This window comes from Sorex fumeus, unplaced genomic scaffold, assembly GCF_029834395.1.
Source record: "Sorex fumeus unplaced genomic scaffold, SorFum_2.1 ptg000241l, whole genome shotgun sequence".
NCBI classification, from domain to species: domain Eukaryota; kingdom Metazoa; phylum Chordata; class Mammalia; order Eulipotyphla; family Soricidae; genus Sorex; species Sorex fumeus.
This window is the reverse complement of record NW_026606298.1, coordinates 1,891,031-1,915,150: the sequence shown is the minus strand read 5'-3', so window position 1 is coordinate 1,915,150 and position 24,120 is coordinate 1,891,031. Positions and strand designations below refer to the sequence as shown.

Genomic DNA, 24,120 nt, shown 5'->3' with positions numbered 1-24,120 from the left:
CTTCACCCACTGAATTTCTCCCTCCAGCCTGAGTCAGAGAGAACTCAGTCTCCCTGGCTGGCAACCTCTACAGGAACTGAGTGAGGCTCAGTGGCCTGCAAATGCACCCAGGCAGGAGGGCAGAGGCCCTGAGGGTCTCAGGGGTGTGGGGGGAGCATCCTTGCAGGCAAAACAGTCCCCAGAGGAATGGAAGAAATGCAGGGATAACCAACTTGCCGGGCTGGAGTGATAGCACAGCGGTAGGGCGTTTGCCTTGTGCACAGCCAGCCCGGCCGAGCCGGGTTCGATTCCTCAACCCCTCTCTGAAAGCCCGGCAAGCTACCAAGAGTATCTCGCCCACACGGCAGAGCCTGGCAAGCTACCCGTGACGTATTAAATATGCCAAACACAATAACAACAAGTCTCAAAATGGAGACGCTACTGGGCCCGCTCGAGCAAATCGACGATCAACGGGAGGACAGTATAACCAACTTGCCATTTCTGGACAATCACTGCTTAGGTGAGAGCAAAGTGAAGCTGGCTCGGCTCCCGTCCACCCCCCAAGCCGAGGGGATTCAACCCAGGAGGAGAGAACCAATGTGACAGAATCTGGAGGCCAGGGGAGTGTGCTGAGTGCTGGCCTAGTATTAGCTGAAGCTAGACGTCACTCCCAATCCAGGCCCTCGGAACAATGACCTCCTACATGGGACAGCTGCACAGTGGGTGGGATGCTTGCCTTATGGATGGCTTCTGTTGTATCATTTCTATATCATCCAGGCGCAGAGTCTGTATGTGAATGGCCAGGCTGAGGGACACTCAGTGAAGTTGTTGGGGGTGGGGTGGGCGGGCAGACTCCTGACCCGGAAGGCCCCACCCAGACCCCCCTTTCCCGTAACAGGAAGCTGCAGAGGGATAATGAGCAGGAGGGTCCCAGCTGGGGGACAGCAGGATCACCTAGAGCCCAGCTGGCTCTGTTTGTTCTCATTATTCCCACTTCCTGCAACTCCAACAAGGAAAACAGACATAACAACTGGAGGAAAGCCTGCGTGTCTTTGAAAATGACTCTCAGACAGAAAGAGAGGGACAGACATGGAAAGATTGCACTCATCTGGGGAACATAAAGTAACAAAATGGGAGACTAACACCCAAGAATAGCCGAGATAAGTACCAGGAGGATTACTCCATGGCCTGGAGGCCAGCCACACACGCTAGGGGAAAGGGCAGCACAGCTAGAGAAGGGAGCACCAAATAAAGGGTGTTGGGAGGATCCTCCCAGGATGGGAGATGCATGCTGAGAGTAGACTATAGACCAAACATGATTGTCACCCATTGCCTCTTTTGCAAAACACAGCACCCACAAGAAGAGAGAGAACAAAAGGGAATGCCCTGCCACAGAGGCAGGGTGGGATGGGGCGCTGGGGGGCTGGGAGGGATACTGGGATCATTGGTGGTGGAGAATGGGCACTGGCGGAGGGATGGGTACTTGATCCTTGTATAACTGAAACCCAAGCACAACAATTTGTAAGTCTACAACTGTACCTCATGGTGTTTCATGGTGTTTCACTAATAGAAAAAATAATTTAAAAAAATGACTTTCAGAAAAGAAACTAGAGCAAGGCTCTGCCTCAATAAGGCAGCTACAGGCTCCCGGGAACCCCAAGTGACAGCAGGAACTTCCAACCTTGACTTCCTGATAAGCTCCAGGACAGAAGTTACGGAGACAGTCCTGAAGACAAATCAAAGAGACAACAAGGCTATATCCCCCCTTTTAGGTCACTTTCATTCCATGGAAGGGACAAGTCCTGCGCTGTAGCACCGCCCTCCCGTTGTTCATTGATTTGCTCGAGCGGGCACCAGTAACGTCTCCATTGTGAGACTTGTTACTGTTTTTGACATATCAAATGCGTCACAGGGAGCTTGCCAGGTTCTGCTGTGTGGGCGGAGTACCAAGCTACTCTTGGTAGCTTGCGGGGTTCTCCGAGAGGGATGCAAGACTCGAACCCAGCTCGGCCTCGTGCAAGGCAAATGCCCTCCCCACTGTGCTATCACTCCAGCCAAAGGGACAAGAGAGAAAGGAATTGGAAACATGATTTCATATTGAATCCAGGAAAAAGTGAAAAAAAAAAAAAAGAGGAATGCTGCTCAGAGGAATGTCATTCTTTAATGGACATGAAGACATTGACCTCGTTTAAGGGTCTCGTAACAAACAAACTTGACATTCAGGCGAAGGCAGTGCTAGAAAACTTGGGGTGATGACAGGCGGAATTTTGCTTTATTTAATACCGAAAATCTTCTTCGCTTCCTCTAGTTGCGCCTCGGTAATGGGAGGCTTCCTCTGGCTCCCTGGCTGCAGAAACTTCTTCACATTTGGGAGGCTGCTGATCCTGCTTTTCAGGGCCTGCAATGCACAAGGACAGGTTGAGAGAGTGGACAGGGGCTCAGTGACACACACACACACACACACACACACACACACACACACACGCAGAGTGAGAAAGCAGAGAAGAGGAAGGAAATGGCATCCAATGCCATTTCCCCTTAAAAGACAAGTTTGTGGCTGACTTTAGTCAGCTCCCATCTTCCCTGTTACACAGGATTACACAAAAATTCTGCAGATTCTCACCACCACGAATCCCAGTATCCCTCCCACCCCCCATCCCACCCTGCCTCTGTTGCAGAAATTTCCCTTTTGTTCTCTCTCTCCTTTTGGGTGTTGTGGTTTGCAAAAGAGGCATTGAGTGGCAGTCATGTTTGGTCTATAGTCTACTTTCAGCATGCTTCTCCCATCCTGGGAGGATCCTCCCAACACCCTTTACTTGGTGCTCCCTTCTCTATCTGAGCTGCCCTTTCCCCTACCATGCCTGGCTGGCCTCTAAGCCATGGGCACTGGTGGAAGGATGGGTATTTGATCATTGTATAATTGAAACCCAAGCACAAAAATTTGTACAACTGTACCTCATGGTGCCTCACTAATAAAAATTAAAGCATTTTAAAAAATGATAAAGGGAATGCCCTGCCACAGAGGCAGAGTGGGATGGGGGGGATGGGGGGTGGGAGGGATACTGGGACCCGTGGTGTGGAAAATGGGCACTGGTGGAGGGATGGGTACTCGATCATTGTATAATTGAAACCCAAGCACAAAAATTTGTAAGTCTACAACTGTACATCATGGTGTTTCACTAATAAAAATTTAATAAAAAAATAAAAAATAAAAAAAATTCTGCAGATTCATCATCTTGTGCAACACAAGGACCAGTGATGCCTCTGTTGCCTCTCGCCTCTCGAAGAAGTGAAAAATGATGATGCAGAAACTCCAGACTGCAACCAAGATTTTAAAAAAAATCAAAGAAAACCTGAAGGTCCGTGGGGGGTATTTGTCCCGGAATGGCCCCCGGGAGCAGAGAATGCCCCTGCCCAGGGAGAACAGGCCTTGGGGCCGGCAAGACACGCTTCCACCCAGGAAATGAATCCGAAGGGAGGAAGGCCCCATGGGGAAGAGACCGGCAGAGGCCTGTACCCCCGGCCTCTAGGGCAACTGCCACCCCAAACTTCTTCAGCAGAACGAGATGGTTTTCCAGCTTGGGACCGGAGTCAGGAGCAAGCTCTGGAGTGCTACAGGAGGCAGTGGCCCAGAAGGAAGCAGGGTCAGATGCCAGCAGTGCACTGTGTCATGCTGTGGGGTTTGGAGCACCCTGGGGGGGGGGGGTGGGCAGAGGCACCTTCAGCAGAGGGAAGTTGTTCAGGAGGCTGGGCTCCAACTCCTCCACGTAGTACAGCAGCTCCACCAGGTGGATGTCCAGCTTGCTCAGGGCATTGCCCACCATGTACTCTTGGCCGTGGCTCTTCAGCACCTGGGGAGGGCGAAGGGTCAGGCCGTGAGCTGCCACCGACAGACAGACTGGGCCTGGCTCCCACGGTCTGTCCCGCCTGACTCCAGCCTCAGCCCTGGCCCCCTGAGACCCCAACCCTGGAGGCTTTGCCCTTAGCGGAAGCCCAGCCCCCACCCCATCCCCTGCCTGCCCCCTGCCCAGGACTGGGGAGCCCGCACTGGTGTGGCCCCAAGCTCATGGCCTGGACGTTGCAGGGCTGGGTGCCCACAACAGCCTTGGCAGCTGGATATGGAGGGACAGGGCTCTCCTCTCTGCTGCCTCTACCTCTATGATGTCTCTCCTTCTCTCTGCTGTCTCTCCTTCTCTCTTCTGTCTCTCTTTGCTGTCTCTCCAGTCCCGAGAGGACTGTTCAGAGTCTCCATTTCTCCTCTCTCTTTCTCTCTCTTTCTCTCTCTCCTCTTTCTTCTCTTTCTTTTTCTCCCTCTCTTCTTACTCTCCTCTCTCTCCTCTCCTCTGTTTATCTCCTTTCTCTACCCCTTCTCTCTCCACTCACTGTTTCCCCCACTCACTCACTCACTCACTCACTCACTCACTCACTCACTCACTCACTCCTTCTTTCCCTCTCCCTCTCTTTGTCTCTCTGAAGAACTTGCAACAACTCCGACTCATCTCCCTGGGACCTGGGCACTTTGTCCTAACTGCCACCAGCAGCTGCTTCGCCTCGAGCTGGGCCCGATGTGCCGTTCTTGGTGGACCCTGTCTCAGCAGCCCACTCACCTTCTCAAAAGCAGGCAAGTAACGATTTGTTGCTTTATCTTTGATCACGGCGATCTTGGCAGATTTTTCGGCAGGTGGGCATATTGACAGAGTCAAAATCAATTCACCCAGGTCAAACACACCTTCTGCGTACATATCAATCCTGAAAGACAGACAAAGACCAAATCGTCCAATATCACCTGCCCCAGATTTATAACAACAAAAAATAAGAGAACACCAGCTCCCTGGTGGTGACAAAACAATTTCCCCTTCATGGGGTGCTTTATAAAATTGATTTATTGGATGGAGGGATGCCCTCCGGGCAATCCTTGGGTGCAAACAGCCTTCCCCAGTTACCCCAGGCCTGGCCACACGGGCCCAGCAGTTCAATACTCAGGTCAGGCATTCAGGTATGGTTTTTAATGGTTTTAACACTTATTTCTAGAATGAGCTATTGGGGTAAATATATGTCTAAAATGTTGTGACCTCTGACCCAATAAAGTGACGGGAGTCGCGGGTGTCTCTCAGCAGTAGGGGAGACCCTGGGTTTGATCCCTGCTATCACATAAGCAGGGAAGGACAAGGTTGTATTTGAGATGTGCAGTGACAGCCCAAGTCTCTGCTGATAACCTATTGAGGCTCACCCTCTCTCCCGGGGCTTGTTTTGTGCACACAGTGTGATGGCCATGGACAAAGTCCCGTCCCTTGTATCATTGACAAACACAGCCTCTGCACAGTGATCTCTGACCTGATCCCCTCTTTCTCTCAGCCTGTTCTATCAGGCCCTATATAGGCGATTCCTCAATTATTCCCCATAGATCACACAAATGCCTACAAATACGGCTGCCAATGCTGAGTGTGTACGCATTTTAAGTCTTCATGTAGAATAATCTCTGAAATAGTATCCTCTTAATTCCTTTCTAACTGGCATCTATTACAGATTATTATTATTATTATTATAGGTTATTGTTTCAAATGGATTGGAGCGATAGCATAACGGGTAGGGCGTTTGCCTTGCACACGGCTGACCCAGGTTCCATTCCTCTGTCCCTCTCGGAAAGCCCAGCAAGCTACCAAGAATATCCCACCCACACGGCAGAGCCTGGCAAGCTCCCATGGCATATTCGATATGCCAAAAACAGTAGCAAGTCTCACACTGGAGACATTACTGGTGCCCGCTCGGGCAACTCGATGAACAGCGGGAGGACAGTGAAGTACTATTGTTTCAAACAGTTTAGAAAATTTACAAGCTGTATTTTTAAATATTTAAATAAAAGCTGTATTGCTAATCCCATTAGCAAGTTTTTAAAGTTCCCCATCTTGATTTCATTCTTTCGAAGTAATTGATTCTGTGATAGTTAAGTAACAATTCTATGTCATCACCATAAACTCTCCCGGGACATTTTCATCACAGTCCCCTGAACTGCTGGTGGATTAGCTCGCAAGCATTCCACAGTCTCCCTCCCGCTAGTCCCGGGCCACCACTAAATGACCCCATTTCTGTAGAACTAAAATGTTGGACATTTGACACCAATATACAATGTGTAATACTTTTTGAAAGCATACACAGCATCCAAAGAGACAATTAAGGGGCCATGGTGCGTGCCTTGCATTCAGCTAAACCCAATCCAATCCCCAGTATTGCAAATAGTCCCCCCAATATCACTACCAAGAGTGATCCCTGAGCACAAAGCCAGGAGTAGACTCTGAGTAATGCTGGGTGTGGGCCAAAATCAAACAAAAGCATACTTCAAAACTCCATACTTCAGTATTCATCCATTTTAACTGGCAAATAATATTCCAATTTATGGATAAGTATCAGTTGATTGACATTTGTGTTGCTTCATCTTCTCAATATTGTTGCTATGTTTTTCAATTTCTTGGGTTTACGCCTTATAAACATCTTATAAAAACTATAAAGCGGAAATACTGAGTCATTGGTAGCTTTGTGATTAGTATTGTGAGTGAATATACATATTCCATAAGGAATTAAAATGATTTCTATTTCGATCGTGCGGTAGGGTCCATCTCCGCAGAAAAGAGTCCCAGATACCGTTTCATCCACTCAATCTGAGTGCTTAGTTCTGGGAAGCAATGCTCAAGTTAATTCAGAAATTCAGCCTCTGCTAACCCTTCTCAAGTACCCAGCCCATATCACTTGGTAGTAAATTAGGATCCTGGTCATCAATCTTGCAATCCTGGAAACTTGAAAATGACCTCCTTTGTCTTTTCATTTCTCCAGCCTTATCGTTTGGACGCACAACATTGCTTCCTAGTTCCTAAAGCTTTGGGTGTCTGGAGTCCTGATCCACCATCCTCCTGGCTTTAGAGTTTGCCCATTATTAAAATCTGTGCCGTTGTTTTATCCATGCACTGTGCCCGCTTATATAGGACGTACTTAGACCAATCCCTCATTTTCATTGCTCCTTGCTCTGTCGGCTCTCAGTCTACACTACCAAAACCTGCTGTTTGACTTTTCTGTTGATCATGATTCCCTGCTGTGGGCCTGTTCAGAGAGGACTTAAGTCATCCCTATTGGTTGCTAGTACAATCAGACTAGACATGTACGTCAGAGGCAGAGCAACACACACACACACACACACACACCCCAAAACAAACAAAAATACTGTACAGGGCTTTCTCCTTTATGTCTTTCCCATAGAGGTTGTATTTGTTGGCGATGTAGTTGACAATGGCTCTGGTCTGTACCAACTTCATTCCATCAATTTCAACCATTGGCACTTGCTCGAATACCAGACTCCCATCTTTGGAAAGAAGAGAAGAAAAATGAATTAAGTGTTATGGCTCTTTTACCTTGAAAAAATAGGTGTTTTGTTTTTACTATAAAAGGAATCAAAGATATAGTACCTAAATCTGTTACCATGCGAATAGTCCTCTTTTTTTTTTTTAGCTATAGTTAGTATTTTACTTATCAATCTGACTTTTACTTTTCCAGCTGGTATTTTGTTTTTCCTCTTTATTTCCCATAGCTTGCAAGTCCCTGCGCTGTTTTGTGCTTCACTTCTCTTCAAGGATATTTTAGAAAACAGATACAAGAAGCTGCCCAGGAGCCGTCATGGGTAGAGACCATTTCTATCAGGAAGTCCCTAAAGTCAGTCTCACGAGACTCACGGCATTAAGGCCAATTCTACAAGAAGTTTCAAAGTGGGTGTTTTGAGGACTTTTCAAATCCCACCACTGTTTTGGGGACTTTTCAAATCCCACCACTGGCTCCTGAGTGCAGGACCAGCCCCGATTTCCTGATTCCAAGCTGCTGGTGGGGGCTGGAGTGATAGCACAGCGGGTAGGGCGTTTGCCTTACATGCAGCCAACATGGCCCACCAGAGTTCGATTCCTCTGCCCCTCTCGGAGAGCCCAGCAAGCTACAGAGAGTATCTCGCCCACACGGGCCCGCAAGGCAGAGCCTGGCAAGCTACCCGTGGCGTATTCGATATACCAAACACAGTAACAACAAAGTCTCAAAATGGAGACGTTACTGGGTCCACTCGAGAAAATCGATGAACAACGGGAGGACAGTGACAGTGACAGTGACGGCTGCTGGTCACAGTTTCAGCAAATCTTCCACCAAAGTAATCACCTCATTATACCCGTCTACAATATTCCTCAGATCCTACTTTGTCGATCCCATAAGAGAAAAGAGATCAGGGCAAGAGCTGGGTCTCTTTCTGCTCTGCTCTTTTCTCTATGTGTGAGCTGGGGGGGCTGTGTGAGATCCTCACTCTCAAGGCGGAAGAGCAGGAAGAAGCAGAGAGGAATTCCGCAGGAATCAGGATGCCCTGGAGCAAATACCCCAAGACCTCTGTCCCCTCCTGGTCTTTGGTGATCTGCTCCCAGAGGCCCACCCTAGTCATCCACCAACCCCATCTCCCTCCACAACGCTCCAGGCAAAGCTGGATATTAAAAGCATCAACTGACTTCTATTAGATACTCTCCTTGGGGGAATTTCGATAGTTGGTCTTATACTTGGTCTTACCAGTTTTTAACTTCTGCAAGTCTCCTGGGTTTTCGATAAACTTCTCGTCAAACTGAAAAGCAGAAACAGTAAACGAGTTCTTGTTATTTTATGTCATCGCGTTATGGAACACTTAAACTCGAATGGCTCCTGTTTGGTCTCTGATGTGGAAGAGACTATGTTTGAGTTTGGTAGGGTACACAGAAGAATGTCATCATGGCTATTTAGAAAATTAGGTTAAACACATTAAGAGAAAATGACTGCAGCAAGTAACTCTTTTTTTACAGGTTGATATCATTTCACCTTCATCCATTTCCATCTCTCGAATTGGATGTCTTATTTTTTTTTGATGTTTTAGGGCATATTAGAGGGAAGGAACTGGAAGTTTCTTAGCTCTCCACAAAAAATCATGCCAGGACATCGTGTATCCAGAATACCACGGGAGCACTGACTTGCTAAGGTACTGCTCCCCAGAGAGAGGTGACCATTGTCATTTATATCATTCCATCCCATGGGAACCCCACTAAGCATGACACTATTGGGTGCTAGTAGTTTCAGAGACTGCATTTTTTTTTTTTAATCAGAATTTTCTTGGAACTGGAGCGATAGTACGGCAAGTAAGGAGCTTGCCTTGCACTCAGCCCACCCAGGTTGAATCTGTGGCATCCCAGATGGTCGTCGGAGTATCATCACAGGAGTAATTCCTGAGTGCAGAGCCAGGAACAACTCCTGAGCGTCACTGGGGGTGGAGCCCCAAACAAACAAAAAAAGTCAAAAACAAGGGGCAACCGATGTTAGACTCTCAATTTCAGAAAGGAAAAGACAAAATAAAGATGAGTACAAGGAATTTTACTCAACGACCCGGAGGACAACCACACATGTTAGGGGAAAAGGGAGCTCAGACGGAGAAGGGAGCACCAAATAAAGGGTGTTGGGAGGATCCTCCCAGGATGGGAGAAGCATGCTGAAAGTAGACTATAGACCGAACATGATTGCCACTCAATGCCTCTTTTGCAAACCACAGCACTCAAAAGGAGAACAGAGGGGAATGCCCTGCCACAGAGACAGAGTGGGATGGGGGGGATGGGGGATGGGAGGGATACTGGGATCCGTGGTGGTGGGAAATGGGCACTGGTGGAGGGATGGGTATTTGATCATTGTATAATTGAAACCCAAGCACAAAAATGTGTAATTCTGCAACTGTACCTCATGATGTCTCACTATTTTAAAAAAATTAATTAATTAATTAAAAAAATAACAAGTAAAAAAAAAGACAAAATAATTGTTTCACCCTTTTTGGACGAATAATTATGATTTAGCTCAGAATTTGACATCCTCTTTTCCATGCAATGTCTTCTTGCCCTGGAGACAACTACTGCATGTTCTCTCTACAATGGCACTACTGTGAGTCCTCATGTGAAAAATGTATATAGATAGTACAGTGAACAAGGTCCTTGCTTTGCATGTGACCAACCCTGGTTCAATCTCTAGCACTACATGATTCCCTGAGCACTGAGAGGAATAACCCCTGAGTATAGTCAGATGTGGCCCATATACCCTGAAATAGTAATAAATAAATTTAAAAAATTAAAAATGGGTAACATTCATGCCTCTAGTTGTACATTGTGTGAGGCTGAAGTGGAGTCATGACAGGTTCCACCTTAAGACCAAAACTCAGCAGGCCTAAGTTCCAGTTTCCCCTATCAGAAGTTCCCGACCTCTCAGAAAACAATATCACCCTGGGCAGATAAACTGCCCCGTAGCAACAGCCTATCGGAGTAGGGGTCACAGGCAGTGGTGCCCAGCCAAGTAGAGAGGGCCTAGGGAGTGAAGTCACAGGACCGGACAGGGACCAAGAATTGGAAACATAATGTTGGTCTCTGAAGTCACAGAACTGGACAGGAACCAAGAACTGTAAACATAATGCTGGTCCCTGAAGTCACAGGACCGGACAGAGACCAGAATTGGAAACACACTGCCAGTTCCTAGGAAAAAATGCTGTTATGTAACCAAACCCAATATAAACTGTTTAGAATTCGGACTCAGGGTCCTCATCAAGACTCCACTGTGTTGGATGAGACTTGGACCTTAGCTCGAGCTAGCAATAAAGGGGCCTTGCGTTTGCAGCCTTGGGTCTGGTCTGGTCAATATATGAGCGAAACTCCCTTCCTGGGGCATAATAATTGTAGTAAAGATTAAATCACTCAGATATACAAGACCTATGAATAGTACCATATTACATTAACTACTCAAAAGTAAAAGGTGTTATTAAGATATTTTGAACATCCTGTATCATCATACCACCATTTAATTTTTGGAGCACTTTTTTCACTCTTAAAAAAATCTTTGTTTAAAAGGAAATGCCCTGCCACAGAGACAGGGTGGGTTGGGGAGGGTGGGGGGTGGGAGGGATACTGGGATCCGCGGTGGTGGGAAATGGTCGCTGGTGGAGGGATGGGTATAAAAAATAAATAAATAAATTATTTTTAAAAAATCTTTGTTTATCGATCTAATGGTTTATAGGATTGTACATATTTTAGGGGTACAATTTCACATCTCTTTAAAAAATATCAGTACACCCACTACAGAAGTCCCGATGTTGTTTTACTGTAGCTAGTCAGGATCCCTGTATTTCCCCTCTTCCCTGCCTCCATTAGCAGTTTCAGTTATGCACATTATACTAACCTTTTATGTTAATTTAAAGCAATCAAATGTAGGTGGAAATGTATGCTATCCAGTATCTGTATTAGCTGTTTTAAACCTTGGTGAATATTATGCCTTTCCCTGGAGCAAGACCCTTTGATCAGGTGACTGTCAATAGCAAGTTTATCTAAGTCAAAGTTGCAAGCGGTTGTGTGGTTTAGCATAAATCAGAAAATCAGTGATTACGTAATGATGTGGTTTACATAATAGGCAGAATCTACAAGAGACACTTATCAAGGAAATGGGTTCTGGTACTGACAACAGTTGGTTGCAGTTTGGCTCAGTTTCATAAAAGCTGTGTGATCTGGGCATAGTCAATTATCAACTTGAAGACTTTGTTTGCTCATCTTTAAAGCGAAAGCAGAAGGTGTTCTTAAGTAGAATAGTTTAGTATTTTAATGTACATACTACACGGTCTTTCCAAATAAACCAAGTAATGCATAGAAAGGGATTTTGCACTTAGGGGGTCAAAGGAGTGATTGATAATGAATATTTTGGGACTTTGGGGGCTTTTAATGTGCTAAGGTGAGACATAGCACTGTGGATCCATGATACCACAGAGTGAGACAACCAGATAGTGATGCTGGCCGTACAAATTTTTAAGTGTCTTCAGAACAAACATAAGGGTTATAGCCATCCTGGAGGGTGGATGAGGTGGGGTGGAGTAGGAGAACGTGATGTTGCTTGTGAGATGGGAATGGGAATGGATGGGACCATGAGTCTTAACCTTAGCACTGAGAGAACCCACGAGTCTCCATCTAGTTCCTCTGGCCAGTCATTGCTGATCCCTCTCTCCAGACACACTGCAGTGCAGAAGAATCTGGGATGCTCACCGCACTGCCAAACTTCCCTCTGGTGCTGAGTTCATGTTGCCCAGAGCCCCTAATGTGCTTAGGGCCAACACTGAAATCTGATTGCATAATCAGGTTGTTGGTTTTTGGAGAGATAGTAACCAAAGTGGCATGATGTGGATGTTTTTGGTGTACTTGTTGCGTCATAAAATTGAGAAAGCACCAGGTCAACATTGGTGGATCCCTGTTGCAATCAGGGTTATAATCCAAAATTATAAACCTGTGATTATGGCAATAAAGAGGGATGCTAGATGCTCTCTTCACAGGATACCAGTTCATCTGAACTCCTCTTCCACTGCTCTCTTCTGAGGGACAAACTCACTTGGCTTTCCCAGGAAAACCCTCAAATTGGTTCTGGGTCCACTGGGTCCACTGGAAAGTGTTTTTCTTTCCTCCACCAAGAGGACAGCTCTCAACAGAGACCTACAGAGAATCATGCTTTTGCATTGAGACTATGGCATCTTCACACAAAAACGTCTGCTGTGTCTTTCAGTTGCCTGCTCTCCTCTTTTTCAATCCCTACTTCCTTGTTGGCATCCTCATTCAAATATACATTGCCTGAGGATGACTACCTGTCTTCTTCATCCACATCTTCCTAAATTTCAGCACAGAACCTGCCACTTTAAGGAACTACAGGGTGAATACTCTCTAACTTAAATAGGCAGTTTGTGACAAGCTGTTTCTCCAATGCCTCTTGTTATGCCTCAACTCTAATTACATTTATTTTATAACATTTAGAAGGATAGCACAGCGGTAGGGCTTTTGCCTTGCACGTGGCCGACTTGGCCGACCTGGGTTCAATTCCTCTGCCCCTCTCGGAGAGCCGGGCAAGCTACCGAGAGTATCTTGCCCGCACGGCAAAGCCTGGCAAGCTCCCCATGGCATATTCGATATGCCAAAAACAGTAACAACAAGCCTCACAATGGAGACTTTACTGGACCCGCTCAAGCAAATCGATGAACAACAAGAGGACAGTGCTTATTTATTTCTATTTTTCTCTTTTTATGATGAAATATCATATTATTTATGATATAAATAAATATCTTATTTACATCTTATTATCTAGTTCTCACTCTGGAGAACCTGGCAGGCTACCAAAAGTATCCTGCCCACACAGCAAAGTCTGGCAAACTCCCCATGGCATGTTCAGTATGCCAAAAACTAGTAACAACGATGGGTCTCATTCTCCTCCTGACCCTGAAAGAGCCTCGAATGTGGCACTTCCTAAAATCTCAGGGATAGGATGAAGGAGATGTGACTGGTGCCTGCTCGAGGCAATCGATGACCAACAGGATGACAGTGATTATGAAATATCTAGGATGCATCACAATCCTCCTACCAATCACCCAAATTTTATAGCAATTTCTGATAAGTCAATCTTATACCATCTATAAACTCACCCACTTTTCCCCGCCTAATAGTTGGAGTAAACACCAAGTGGAGAGGAGGAGAAAACTAGAGAACTAGTCAAAGGGATTCAGGTACAACGGTGGTGTTAAAGAATGATCAGACTAAATATCCAAACCAGAGAGGAAGCAACACTAAAACTGTAACTGTGAGGCCCAAACTTCAAAAAGTGCCTTAAAAGGGTCAAGGTGGCAGGCTGGGTGTGTGTGTGGGAGGGGAGGAGGGCATAGGAGAGGGAACCTGGGAACACTAGTACAACGGTGAAAGGAAGTTGACACTGGTGGTGGAGTTGGCGCTGAAATATTGTATGTCTAAAACCCAGCTCTAATCTCAGGAGAGGGACAGGTCAAGTCTCTGCCCTGCTGAAGCCTCAGTGGCCACACTCACGCTCCAACAACTGCCACCATGCCTACGGCCCAGACGCCACCATCTCATGACTGAGCTCCACAGAGACACCAAGCCACTGAAAATTTTAGGTTCACCAGGATTTGGGGGCTGAAAACTCCCAGCATTCTTGGGATTGTGGTGGGCAATCTCTCTCCCCCTCCACCCTACCTCCCCACTACCTCATACTTCCGGGAGCCCCAGAAGTCACACCCACATTCCACTACACAACCATATAAGCTGACCTCCCAGTTAAATATTCTGGATTTTCTGGAGCTCAGACCATGAGACATCTCCAGACTCGACAATACCAACATCCTAGTAGTAGCAGACCAGATTGAATGGAAATGTTGAAGCCAACCAATGTTCACTAACAAAAACTTGAACATAGAAGACTCAACCAGCAACAGCATCTTAGTAAATCCTCAAACAAGGTCTTGCTGTTCTCATGGTGAGATACAACAATTTTCACAAATTTTCTTTTATTGAAGTATTTTTTTTATAATTCCATTAGACATTTAGTTTTGACAAGCAATATAAAATAAATTATTTAGGGCCTGCTGTGGAGGCAGGCTTGAGAGATGGTTGGGTAAATGGGACAACAGCGGAGGGGAAGGTGATCATAGTGGTAGCGAGGGTATTGGAATATTGAATGCCTCTAACAAATGAACAGCTTCGTAAATCAGGGTGTCTAAATTAAGCAGAAAAAGTAAAACCCAGCTATGGATAACTTTGTAAACAACGATGCATTAATAAAACAAACTTCTAAAAAAAATGAAAAAGTAACTGAGCTAAAATTAAATATAATGTATATTAATTATCATTAATATTTCAGTGTATTCTCAAAACAAGGGCCATTTAAAAAATAATCCCCTCACAGATATAGAATGACTGTATTAATTTGTGGTATAAGATATATATATATATCGGAGAGCCCGGCAAGCTACCGAGAGTATTCGATATGCCAAACACAGTAACAACAAAGTCTCCAATGGAGACGTTACTGGGCCCGCTCGAGCAAATCGACGATCAACGGGAGGGCCTTTACCTTTTACCTTTACATATATATATATATATATATATATATATATATATAGTGAAAGACCAATATCCATGGCCAGGGAAAACAGAGGTAAGGAGGAATGGTCAGTGGTTGGAACTAACCACACGTATGTGTGGGACTGAGAGTAGGTAAGATAGAGAAGAGACCAGTATGACAATAATAGCTGGACATGATCGTACTGGACAAGAACTGAGTTTTAGAAGAAGTAGGTAAAGGGATATTCTTGAGAACCTTTCAGTATCAGTATTACAAACCACAATGGTCAGATGTTGAGAGAGAGAGAGAGAGAGAGAGAGAGAGAGAGAGAGAGAGAGAGAGAGAAAGAGAGAGGAGAGGAGAGAGAAGAAAAGTGCCTGCCTAGAGGCAGGCAGGGGTCAAGGGTGGGCAGTGATGGGAGGGAACCTGGGGACACTGGTGCTGGGAAATGTCCACTGGTGGAGGGATGGGTGTTGGAACATTGTATGACTGAAATCAATTATAAACAGCTTTGTAATGGTTTATCTCACAATGATTCAATTAAAAAGTTAAAATAATAATCCCAACATATTATCACACCTTAATATTAATAGTCATTGTTTAGTATCTATCATTTTTCTTCCAAATTGTTACATAAATGCCACGAGATTTCATTTTGCATACGTGAAAATTAAAGTCTGACCCATATTTGATGAGTTTCATAAAATTTAGTTTAATTATTTTTGCTCTTTGAAGAGGAGGAATATTAATGAGCTAATTATGCCCAATCTTAGCTGTAGCTGATGAATTTTTATTTATTTGGTTTGGGCTGCAATTGCTTCTCGGCCTTTTGGCTAAGATCAAGTGTGGTTTGGGGCTGCATCTGGCTGTGCTCAGGGCATATCTGGCTCTGGGCTCAGTGACCACTCTTGGTGGGCTTGGGAGACCATATCTGGGTGGCAGGGATTGAACCTGGGTTGGAAGGAAATCGCCTTAAGCACTATATTATCTCTCTATCTCCACAGCTGATGAATTTTTAAAAGCACAACTCTTCACAGTTGATTTAGCAAGAGGAGTCTCTTAGCTTAGGTGAGAAAAAATAGTTTAATTTAGTTCATTTTTTTAATTTTATTTTTTTGGGCTTTTTGGGTTATACCCAGCGATCCTCAGAGGGCTACTCCTGGCCCATGCACTGAGGAATTACTCCTGGCGGTGCTTGGGGGACCATATGGGATGCTGGGAATCGAACTCGGGTTGGCCACGTGCAAGGCAAACGTCCTATCCAATGTGCTATCGCTCCAGCCCCAAATTTAGTTCATTTTAGGGCAACTTCAGAACTGACTCAGAACTTACCTCCACTCCAGCGGCAGCCAGGAGCCACCGGATACACTCCATCCGGCCTCGGCCATTGAAGTAGTGAAGCCTTGGTTTCCCTGCCATAATGGAGTCTCCTGGATTCTCTGAGGCTGAAAAAGAGGATGGATGGATTGGTGGGTGGATGAATGAAATCACAGAAATAAAAACTGCACTTGCTAGCATCAACAAAAGTTCAGCAACTTAAATATCACAAAAGTAAATACCTTCTTTATAGTCGGAAGTCGGAAGAGTAGCTGAAACGTTTTCCTTGTTCCATATGTTAATTAGAAATCAATTCTGGGAAATTCCCCCAAATCATTGTACTATCTTTGTGGGGTAAAATATCCCTGGGTCGGCTACTAAGTGAGAATTGAAGGTAAGGATGCATGTGTGAATGAAAAAGGGAAGAGGGAAGATTATGCAGCTCATGTTTATGGAAAAACATTTAATATAGATGATCTTTTGATTATGTTATAGCCATAATCCTCACGACAGTTGCTATGAGTTGAATGAGTTTCTCTGGCCATATTTTGATGGAATGAATTTGAGTCTTGAAAATAAAGTGATAGGTTCATGAAAACATCCCAGTTCAGCAGCCCTGGAAATATAGACTGTGTAGAATATAAGATGGGCAAGTCAGAACCCACCCAGATGGCAAGTCCTCCACAACTGCCAGGGGTGCTTGAAACCCAAGCCCTTCACTGGCAATGAGAAGGATCAGGAAGCAGGTTCAGTCTCGAGGGAATAGCATATGTTCAAGAGAGAACACAGGCTTGTCCAGAGTGGGAATGAGCAAACTAAGAAACATAGAAGCAACCAAGTGATGTATGTGTTCAAGGAAATACACGGGCTTAAAGAACAAGTCCGTACTAACTTCTTTCACAGACAAAGGACGCTTAATCAATTTCAGTTGGCAGGTGTGGGTTCTTAGCAATGCTTAGGGAGTCCTGGAGCCAATCCCGACATTTCTCTGTCAGCCTGGCCAACCAGCTCAATGCTTGACCAACTGAGGTGCTGCTCGGGTCATGGGAGAGAGAGGGTCAATGAGGTCTCGCCTATGGGTATGGTGTGGCCATGTGATACCAGGGATTAAACTAGGGGAATCTCATGTGTTTAAAGTATGGGTTCCAGTCCTTTAAGTCATCTCCCTTGCCTTTTCATTGGGAAAAAAACCTACATGGTTTCCCGTGTTTCAAACCATAATGCACAAAAGGAGAGAGAGAGAGAGAAGAAAAGTGGTGTTGGGGGTGGAGGGAGGGAAATGGGGGACATTGGTGGTAGGAAATGTCCATTGGTGGACGGATGGGTGTTGGATCATTGTATGACCAAAGCCCAATCATGAACAGCTTTGTAATGGTCTATGTCATGGATATTCAATAATTTTTTAAAAAAATTTACATTATTCCTACTGGGTATATTTTATGATCCAGAAAAAAAGAATATGCTGCTGTATAAAATTTATAGTTTTGGGAATATAATGAACTCTTGCTTATTGTTTGTCTCACCTAAGATATTCATTCTTACCTAATTGTAGTGTTGGGTTTCAATTATTGAACTGTTGAATGTATGGTGTGTGTGTGTGTGTGTGTGTGTGTGTGTGTGTGTGTGTGTGTGTGTGTCTGTGCACGAGATACTGTTGATTATCTAAGACTGAAAACCGTTTGTTTTCCCTGGACTGTGTGGTGAGTGTTCACAGCAGGTAACTCAATGGCTTCTGCTGTGATCTAATTTACGTGGGTGTGAATGGAACCGATCAGGACTCAGGAAAGCAGGAGTCTAAAGCTGGGGTTGAAGTAGCAGCAGTTGCATCTTTTATACAAATCCTAAACTCTTTAGGAAACTCTCTTTTTTTATGTATTACAAGAATCTTTAATGTTGACTTCCAAGTTTACTTATGGCGGGGTTGTATTTGTAAAGTATGCCAAGTACCCGCATCAAGACTATTGCTCTCCACACAGATGGACTAGCAGCCCAACAAGTTCACAAAGAATGGGTGGGGCAGGGAGGGGGTTACTTCAGTTCATTTTTTTCCTCCCTCCCTCCCTCCCTTCCTTCCTTCCTTCCTTCCTTCCTTCCTTCCTTCCTTCCTTCCTTCCTTCCTCTGTTTTTTTTTCCTTTTGGTTTTTGGGTACACTTTGGGGGCTCAGGGCTTACTCCTGGCTCTGCACTCAGGGATCACTTCTGACAGGCTCAGGAGACCATATGGGGTACCAGAGATTGAACCTGACATGGCCTTGTGCAAGGCAAATGTCCTACCAACCGTGTTATCTGGCTCGGACATAGAGCATTCTTTGATAATTTGGGACAGATTATATACTTCCTGAACTGGAGAAATAGTACAGGGATTAAGGTTCTTACTTTGTACTCAGCTGACCCTGGTACAACTATTTCTCCAGCATCACATATGATTCCCTGTGCACTTCTAGGAGTGGTCCCTAAGCACAGAACCGGGAGTAAGCCCTGGACACTTCCAGGAGTGGCCTAATACCCCACTGTGAGTGTATGTGGGGGGGATGATGGGCAACAAAACCCCCAATCTAAACTAGAAACCCACCTAAACTTCTTTTCTGGAAAAGTGGGTGTAACTCTGGGGGTAGAGCAATAGGACAGGAACTTGTCTTGCATGTGTCAGAACAGAGTTCAATCTCTGGCACCCCCTATGGTCCCCTGAGCACAACCAGGTATGACCCCAAACCAGAAAAAACAAACAAACAAATCAAAGTGTGTGTACCTTAAATTTTAGGCAACAACTGTTTCCGGTATCAACTATTGCAATGTAGGACTCCACAGTCTAACCTTTAAAAAGTTGAGAATGTTTTGAAATCATATCTAGTCGACTCACCTTTCTAGTCATTGAGAGTTTGTCTAATGTATTTTCTTGTTCTTTAATTCTTTCATGAGTATTACATGTATATGCATGTAGAGAGAGAAAGTGACATGCACAAAAATATAGAGAGAGGAAGAAGCAACATGGACTTATATCACTGTATTTGTTTTTTTTTGGGGGGGGAATGCTTTCTCACACCTTTTCAAAAGTAAGTTGCCATATCACCCCTACCTCCAAAGTATACAAAATAAATTCAATAATGTATTTTCTGAACATGGAAAACAGAGGTGCTATGACTCAGCAGAATGAAAAGGAGACTTAAAGCTAACCTGTGAAGTGTGTTTTTTGTTGATTCATGGAGCAAGTACTCACCCTAGGCTCCTCTTCCTATTGACTGAGGGTTAACTTATAACAGAAATTAATTTACCTTGCTCTTACGCAACACTTTATCAAAACCTGATAAACAGCTTTCTTCATCTCCACATGGAATGCTCCCCAAGGCCCAACCAAGACTGGGGGAAAGGTAACCGTAAAACTTTGCCTAGTCAACAGAAAATTGGACTTGAGAAATGGGATGGTCTTGGGTCACACAGAGCATTTCCAACTCTCAGTTTCTAGCATGTGGGTCGACCCTATACAACAATCGCCCCCCCCCAAAAAAAAAAGCCTCTTATATCTTATTTTAAACACAAAGGAATGAAGTTTGAATAATTAAGTAGCATCTGTAAGCTCAGGGGTTTGGCGAGTGCTGAGTTCATTTGAACTTCTGATTTCTGGTTTGGAGTATTTTACTCCACTAGGTAATACTTATGCACTCTTTCTGAGATTGGTGTTTATTCTCACTCCTTTGGAAAAGGAAATAGAGAAAGCTCTAATTCACAGAGTTCTTCTCTATGAGCTGGTTTTCAGTAATTTGACCAAATGAAAAATCAACATCCTGAAAAAATCTTTGTGTTGGGCTCAGAGAGAACGTACAGCTAGCAGGACACTTGCTTTGCATGAGGCCTACCTGAGTTCAATCTCTGGTACCTCATATGGTCCCCTGAGTTTTTGAGAAATGATCCTTGAGCACCGAGCCAGGAGTAAGCCCTGAGCACTGCTGGGTGTGTTCCCAAAAGCAAACAAGCAAAAAATCTTTGCATAGGGGCTGGAGTGATAGCACAGCTGGTAGGACGTTTGCCTTGCACGCGGCTGACCCGGGTTCGATTCCCAGCATCCCATATGGTCCCTTGAGCACCTCCAGGAGTCATTCCTGAGTGCAGAGCCAGGAGGAACCCCTGTACATCGCCGGGTGTGACCCAAAAAGAAAAAAAAATCGTTGCATAGACTGAAGACTCAGTGTTTCTGAATTTCTCTGAATAAGGAAGGAAAATCATACGGCTTGATAAAAAAATAATTCCTCGGAGAGCCCGGCAAGCTACCGAGAGTATTCGATATGCCAGACACAGTAACAACAAAGTCTCCAATGGAGACGTTACTGGGCCCGCTCGAGCAAAAATCGACGATCAACGGGAGGGCCTTTGATAATATAATGAGTAAATAAAAAGTTATGACTCTGGCCCTAACTTTAAAGTAATACTAGGGAGAGAAAACAGAAACTTGGAGACAAATTTCAACTTCTTCCCTTGGGAGAGTCATAAACTTGGGTGATGATTTCTGCACCTCGATTTTCTTTTCTAAGCACAGAGTGCTGTATCTGCTTTTGAGGACTGTTGAGAAAGTTAGATGCGATCATGTATATATGAGTGTCACACAAGGGAATCAGCTAGTTTCTGCTTCTTCCTGTTCTTAGATTCTAAAGCATGACTGAGACTCTGATATTACACAACACATGAGTCTTTGTTTTCTATTTATCCCTTTCTCTCTATAAGCATACAATCCTTCTTTTATCTGCTTCCTATCTCTAGCAAGTAGTTATTAAGACATTGCACTCTGGTAGGAATTCTCTTATCTATCCATTCTTAAAACACACGCGTGCGCGCATGCGCGCGCGCGCACACACACACACACACACACACACACACACACACACACACACATTAGCTACTCTGTATTGCAATAAGTTTTGGGCAAAGGTCTAGGAATCTGGCTCTTCATTTGCACACAGCCCTGCGCAGACCAAAAACCTCAGTCACCCTTGGACCCTGGCTTCTGGATGGGGCATTTCAAATGCTTTCCTCTGTTCTCATGTCTCACCCCAGCTGCCACTCATGCCCTGATGAAGCCCCTCCAGATCCACTGTTCCCACATGGGTCCTTGTGCATTGGTCCATCCGGGGAGTGGAGACCCAATGCAGATTTGCACAGCTGACACGATCGTCCATTGGTTCCAGCCCCAGAATCATGCATGACCCGAGAGGCAAGCAAGTCAGAACCAGGTGAGAAGGCTGCCAGGCTCTAAGAAGCTGTGGGATGCGGTCCCCTGGGACACATCCTGTAGGTGACTTGATCCTCTCTGAGCTCAGACCTGCTCCCTCAGAGCATCCACGTGCCTCCAGATTCGGAGCACCCATCCTGGCCCTCCTATTTCTCTCTGTCGCATCTACTAAATGCTTCCCTTTATCATCCTTTCCTTTCTTCCCTCAGAGGTCCTCCCCCTGTGAGTCGCGATGCCCAGGAGAGCTCTGAGCCTCTTAGACTCACCCAGAGAGAATCTTCCTTTATGTTCTCCCATACACACCCTTACAACTACGCATTCTCGATCTCAGAGTCTGATTGGAATGATGCCCTCATTCTGTTTGAAGCGCTTCTTGCTTTTGAGAAGGATAAACTCTTCTGCTAATACAATGCACCGGTGATTTAGTTTTACAGAAGACTAACTGAGCTGAGAGTTTGGGAAGTCATGTAATCCGGAGATACGTATCTGAGGGTGATTTGGCTCTTTCTGCCCCGGTGGTCTAGAGGCATGTTTGGTTGTCAAACCTAGGAGGAAGTTGCAACTCTATCAGCTGGTGCCCCAGATGCCTGAGGCTGGGCTTCCACCTGTGCCTGAAAGTTTTCTAACTACTCCTTACACGATCCATTCTTTTGAACAACTATGTTATCCCAACAGACGACAGACGTATTATGAGATAGCTAGTTGGTACACAATGTTCTTTGTACAAACACAGAGAAAAAGTGATAGTATTCATTTTTAATTTTGTAAGTGTTGACGTCATGATTTCTTATAAAAGCAGTAAATAGTTGCTGTAGAGACATTACAGGTATGAAGTTTGCAAATTTAAAGTAAGGTAGGCTAACTTTAACTGGCAAGTACATTCCTTGACACTCATTAAATATACACTTATATATAAATTTTTAAACTGTGAGAGAGAGAAAAAAGGGAAAAATTCTAGACCAGGTCTTCACCAAAAATAATATCACTCAGTCTGAAAGTGCTTCCCTGCCAAGGCTGAGAAACCCTTTTGCATTCAGTGTCTAAGTTTGCCAGCAACTGGTTGAACAAGAAAGGACAGGACTTAGCAGTTAAGTAACCGTCCAAAGACTGAATTAGAATCTAGTTCTTCTAACAGCTAGACCTATTATTTCTACTGTAATAAATATGAATTTTTCATTTTCATATCATGTACATTACAACATAACAATGAGCGAACGCATGTTGACTACCTCTGTAGACAAAACTAGTTCATCGTAAACACATACTCTCTCGAATAGGTCATATCCTCAGATTGTTTAAGATGACATCATCTTTTTGCTCTTCGGATTCATTTTTCTTGTGCTAAAATTTCATGCCTTCTTTTTCCAATTTCTTTTACATTTCTGCAAAGAAGCTTGCAACTGCATAAATTACTTCTAAAAGGTCACCTAAGTACATACAGAAGGACAGTGTGAGACCTTTTCATTTGCACTAAAGACACATTTCAAAGTAACCTTCCTAGGACAGAGTTTGTCAATTTATAAAGTATAAACACTGGATACTTACCAAAAAAAGATCTTTCTTCTTCTTCTTCGGTCAATCACTCAACACAACTCCTTGTCTTTTTATATGCTGTTTTATCATTGGGCAACTCCTCTCTGAAAGGGGCAGTGTCTATTCAGAGAAAGCCACACCCACAGGGTTATGTCACCAAGAGGTTCATGTCAGAAGCAAAAACAAGTTGCCCTCTTATCGCTAAACTCCTGGGTACAGGTAATATATTCCTTATCCAAGGCTGCTATTAAAAGATTACAGGGAACAAATGGACTATGTGGTTCAGTCAGGGATGACTTTTACCTCGTTTCTAATTTAATTAATTTTGTTATTGATTGATTTTTTTTATTTGGGGACATCACATATGGCTGTGCTCAGGGCTTATTCCTGGCTCTGTGCTCAGTGATGACTCATGGTTGGGTGAACCACATGCAGGGAAACACCTTCCCTACTCTTCCATACTTCCAGCTCCAGGGGTGGCTTTTGGAAGAAAATTCATTTGAGGCTTCTTCTTCTTCTTTTTTTTAAGGCATCGTGATTTACAATGAGGTTAATAAATGCACCTTCCCCCAACCCCCAGCCCTATCCAACCACAGGAACTCAGTTCTGTAGATGGTTCTCAAGGTCTGTTGCCTTTGGCCACTTGGGTGTTTTGTTCATTTCTTGCTTTGTTTTTGGACCACATCCAGCTGTGCTCAGGGCTTAGTCCTGGCTGTGCACACAGAGATCTGCCCTGGTGGGGCTCAAGGGACCACTTGGAGTGCCGGGGATGGAACCTGGCTCAGCTGCCTCCCTGGGCAGCGTGGCCTCAGCCCTGGACCCCTGAGACCCCAGCCCTGGAGGCTCTGCCCTTAGCAGAAGCCCAACCCGCCCCCACCCCCGACTATGCCCGGGACTGGGGAGTCTGCTCTGGCATGGCTCCAAGCTCACGGCCTGGACATTGCAGGTCTGGGTGCCCACAACAGTCTTTGGCAGCCAGATACTGTGGGAAAGGACTTTCCTCTCTGCCACCTCTCCTTCTCCATGCATTCTCTTCTCTCTGCTGTCTCTCCTAACCCCTTCCTTACAGCCTCTCCAGTCCTGAGAGGACCATTCAAAGTCTCCATTTCTCCTGAGCCCTCTCTCTC

General features: G+C 44.9%; 1 protein-coding gene across 1 annotated transcript; it reads right to left on the bottom strand.

The window, feature by feature from the left end:
* Positions 1 to 2,121: 2,121 nt before the first annotated feature.
* Positions 2,122 to 23,117, bottom strand: LOC130018217 (glutathione S-transferase A2-like). The gene is made up of 7 exons (XM_056108985.1): positions 23,006 to 23,117; positions 16,255 to 16,367; positions 8,560 to 8,611; positions 7,198 to 7,330; positions 4,587 to 4,728; positions 3,699 to 3,830; positions 2,122 to 2,377 (listed from the first exon to the last, which is right to left on the bottom strand). Exons 2-7 carry the CDS (start codon positions 16,339 to 16,341, stop codon positions 2,252 to 2,254), a joined length of 672 nt encoding a protein of 223 aa, XP_055964960.1. The 5' UTR covers positions 16,342 to 16,367; positions 23,006 to 23,117; the 3' UTR covers positions 2,122 to 2,251.
* Between the last annotated feature and the right edge of the window lie 1,003 nt (positions 23,118 to 24,120).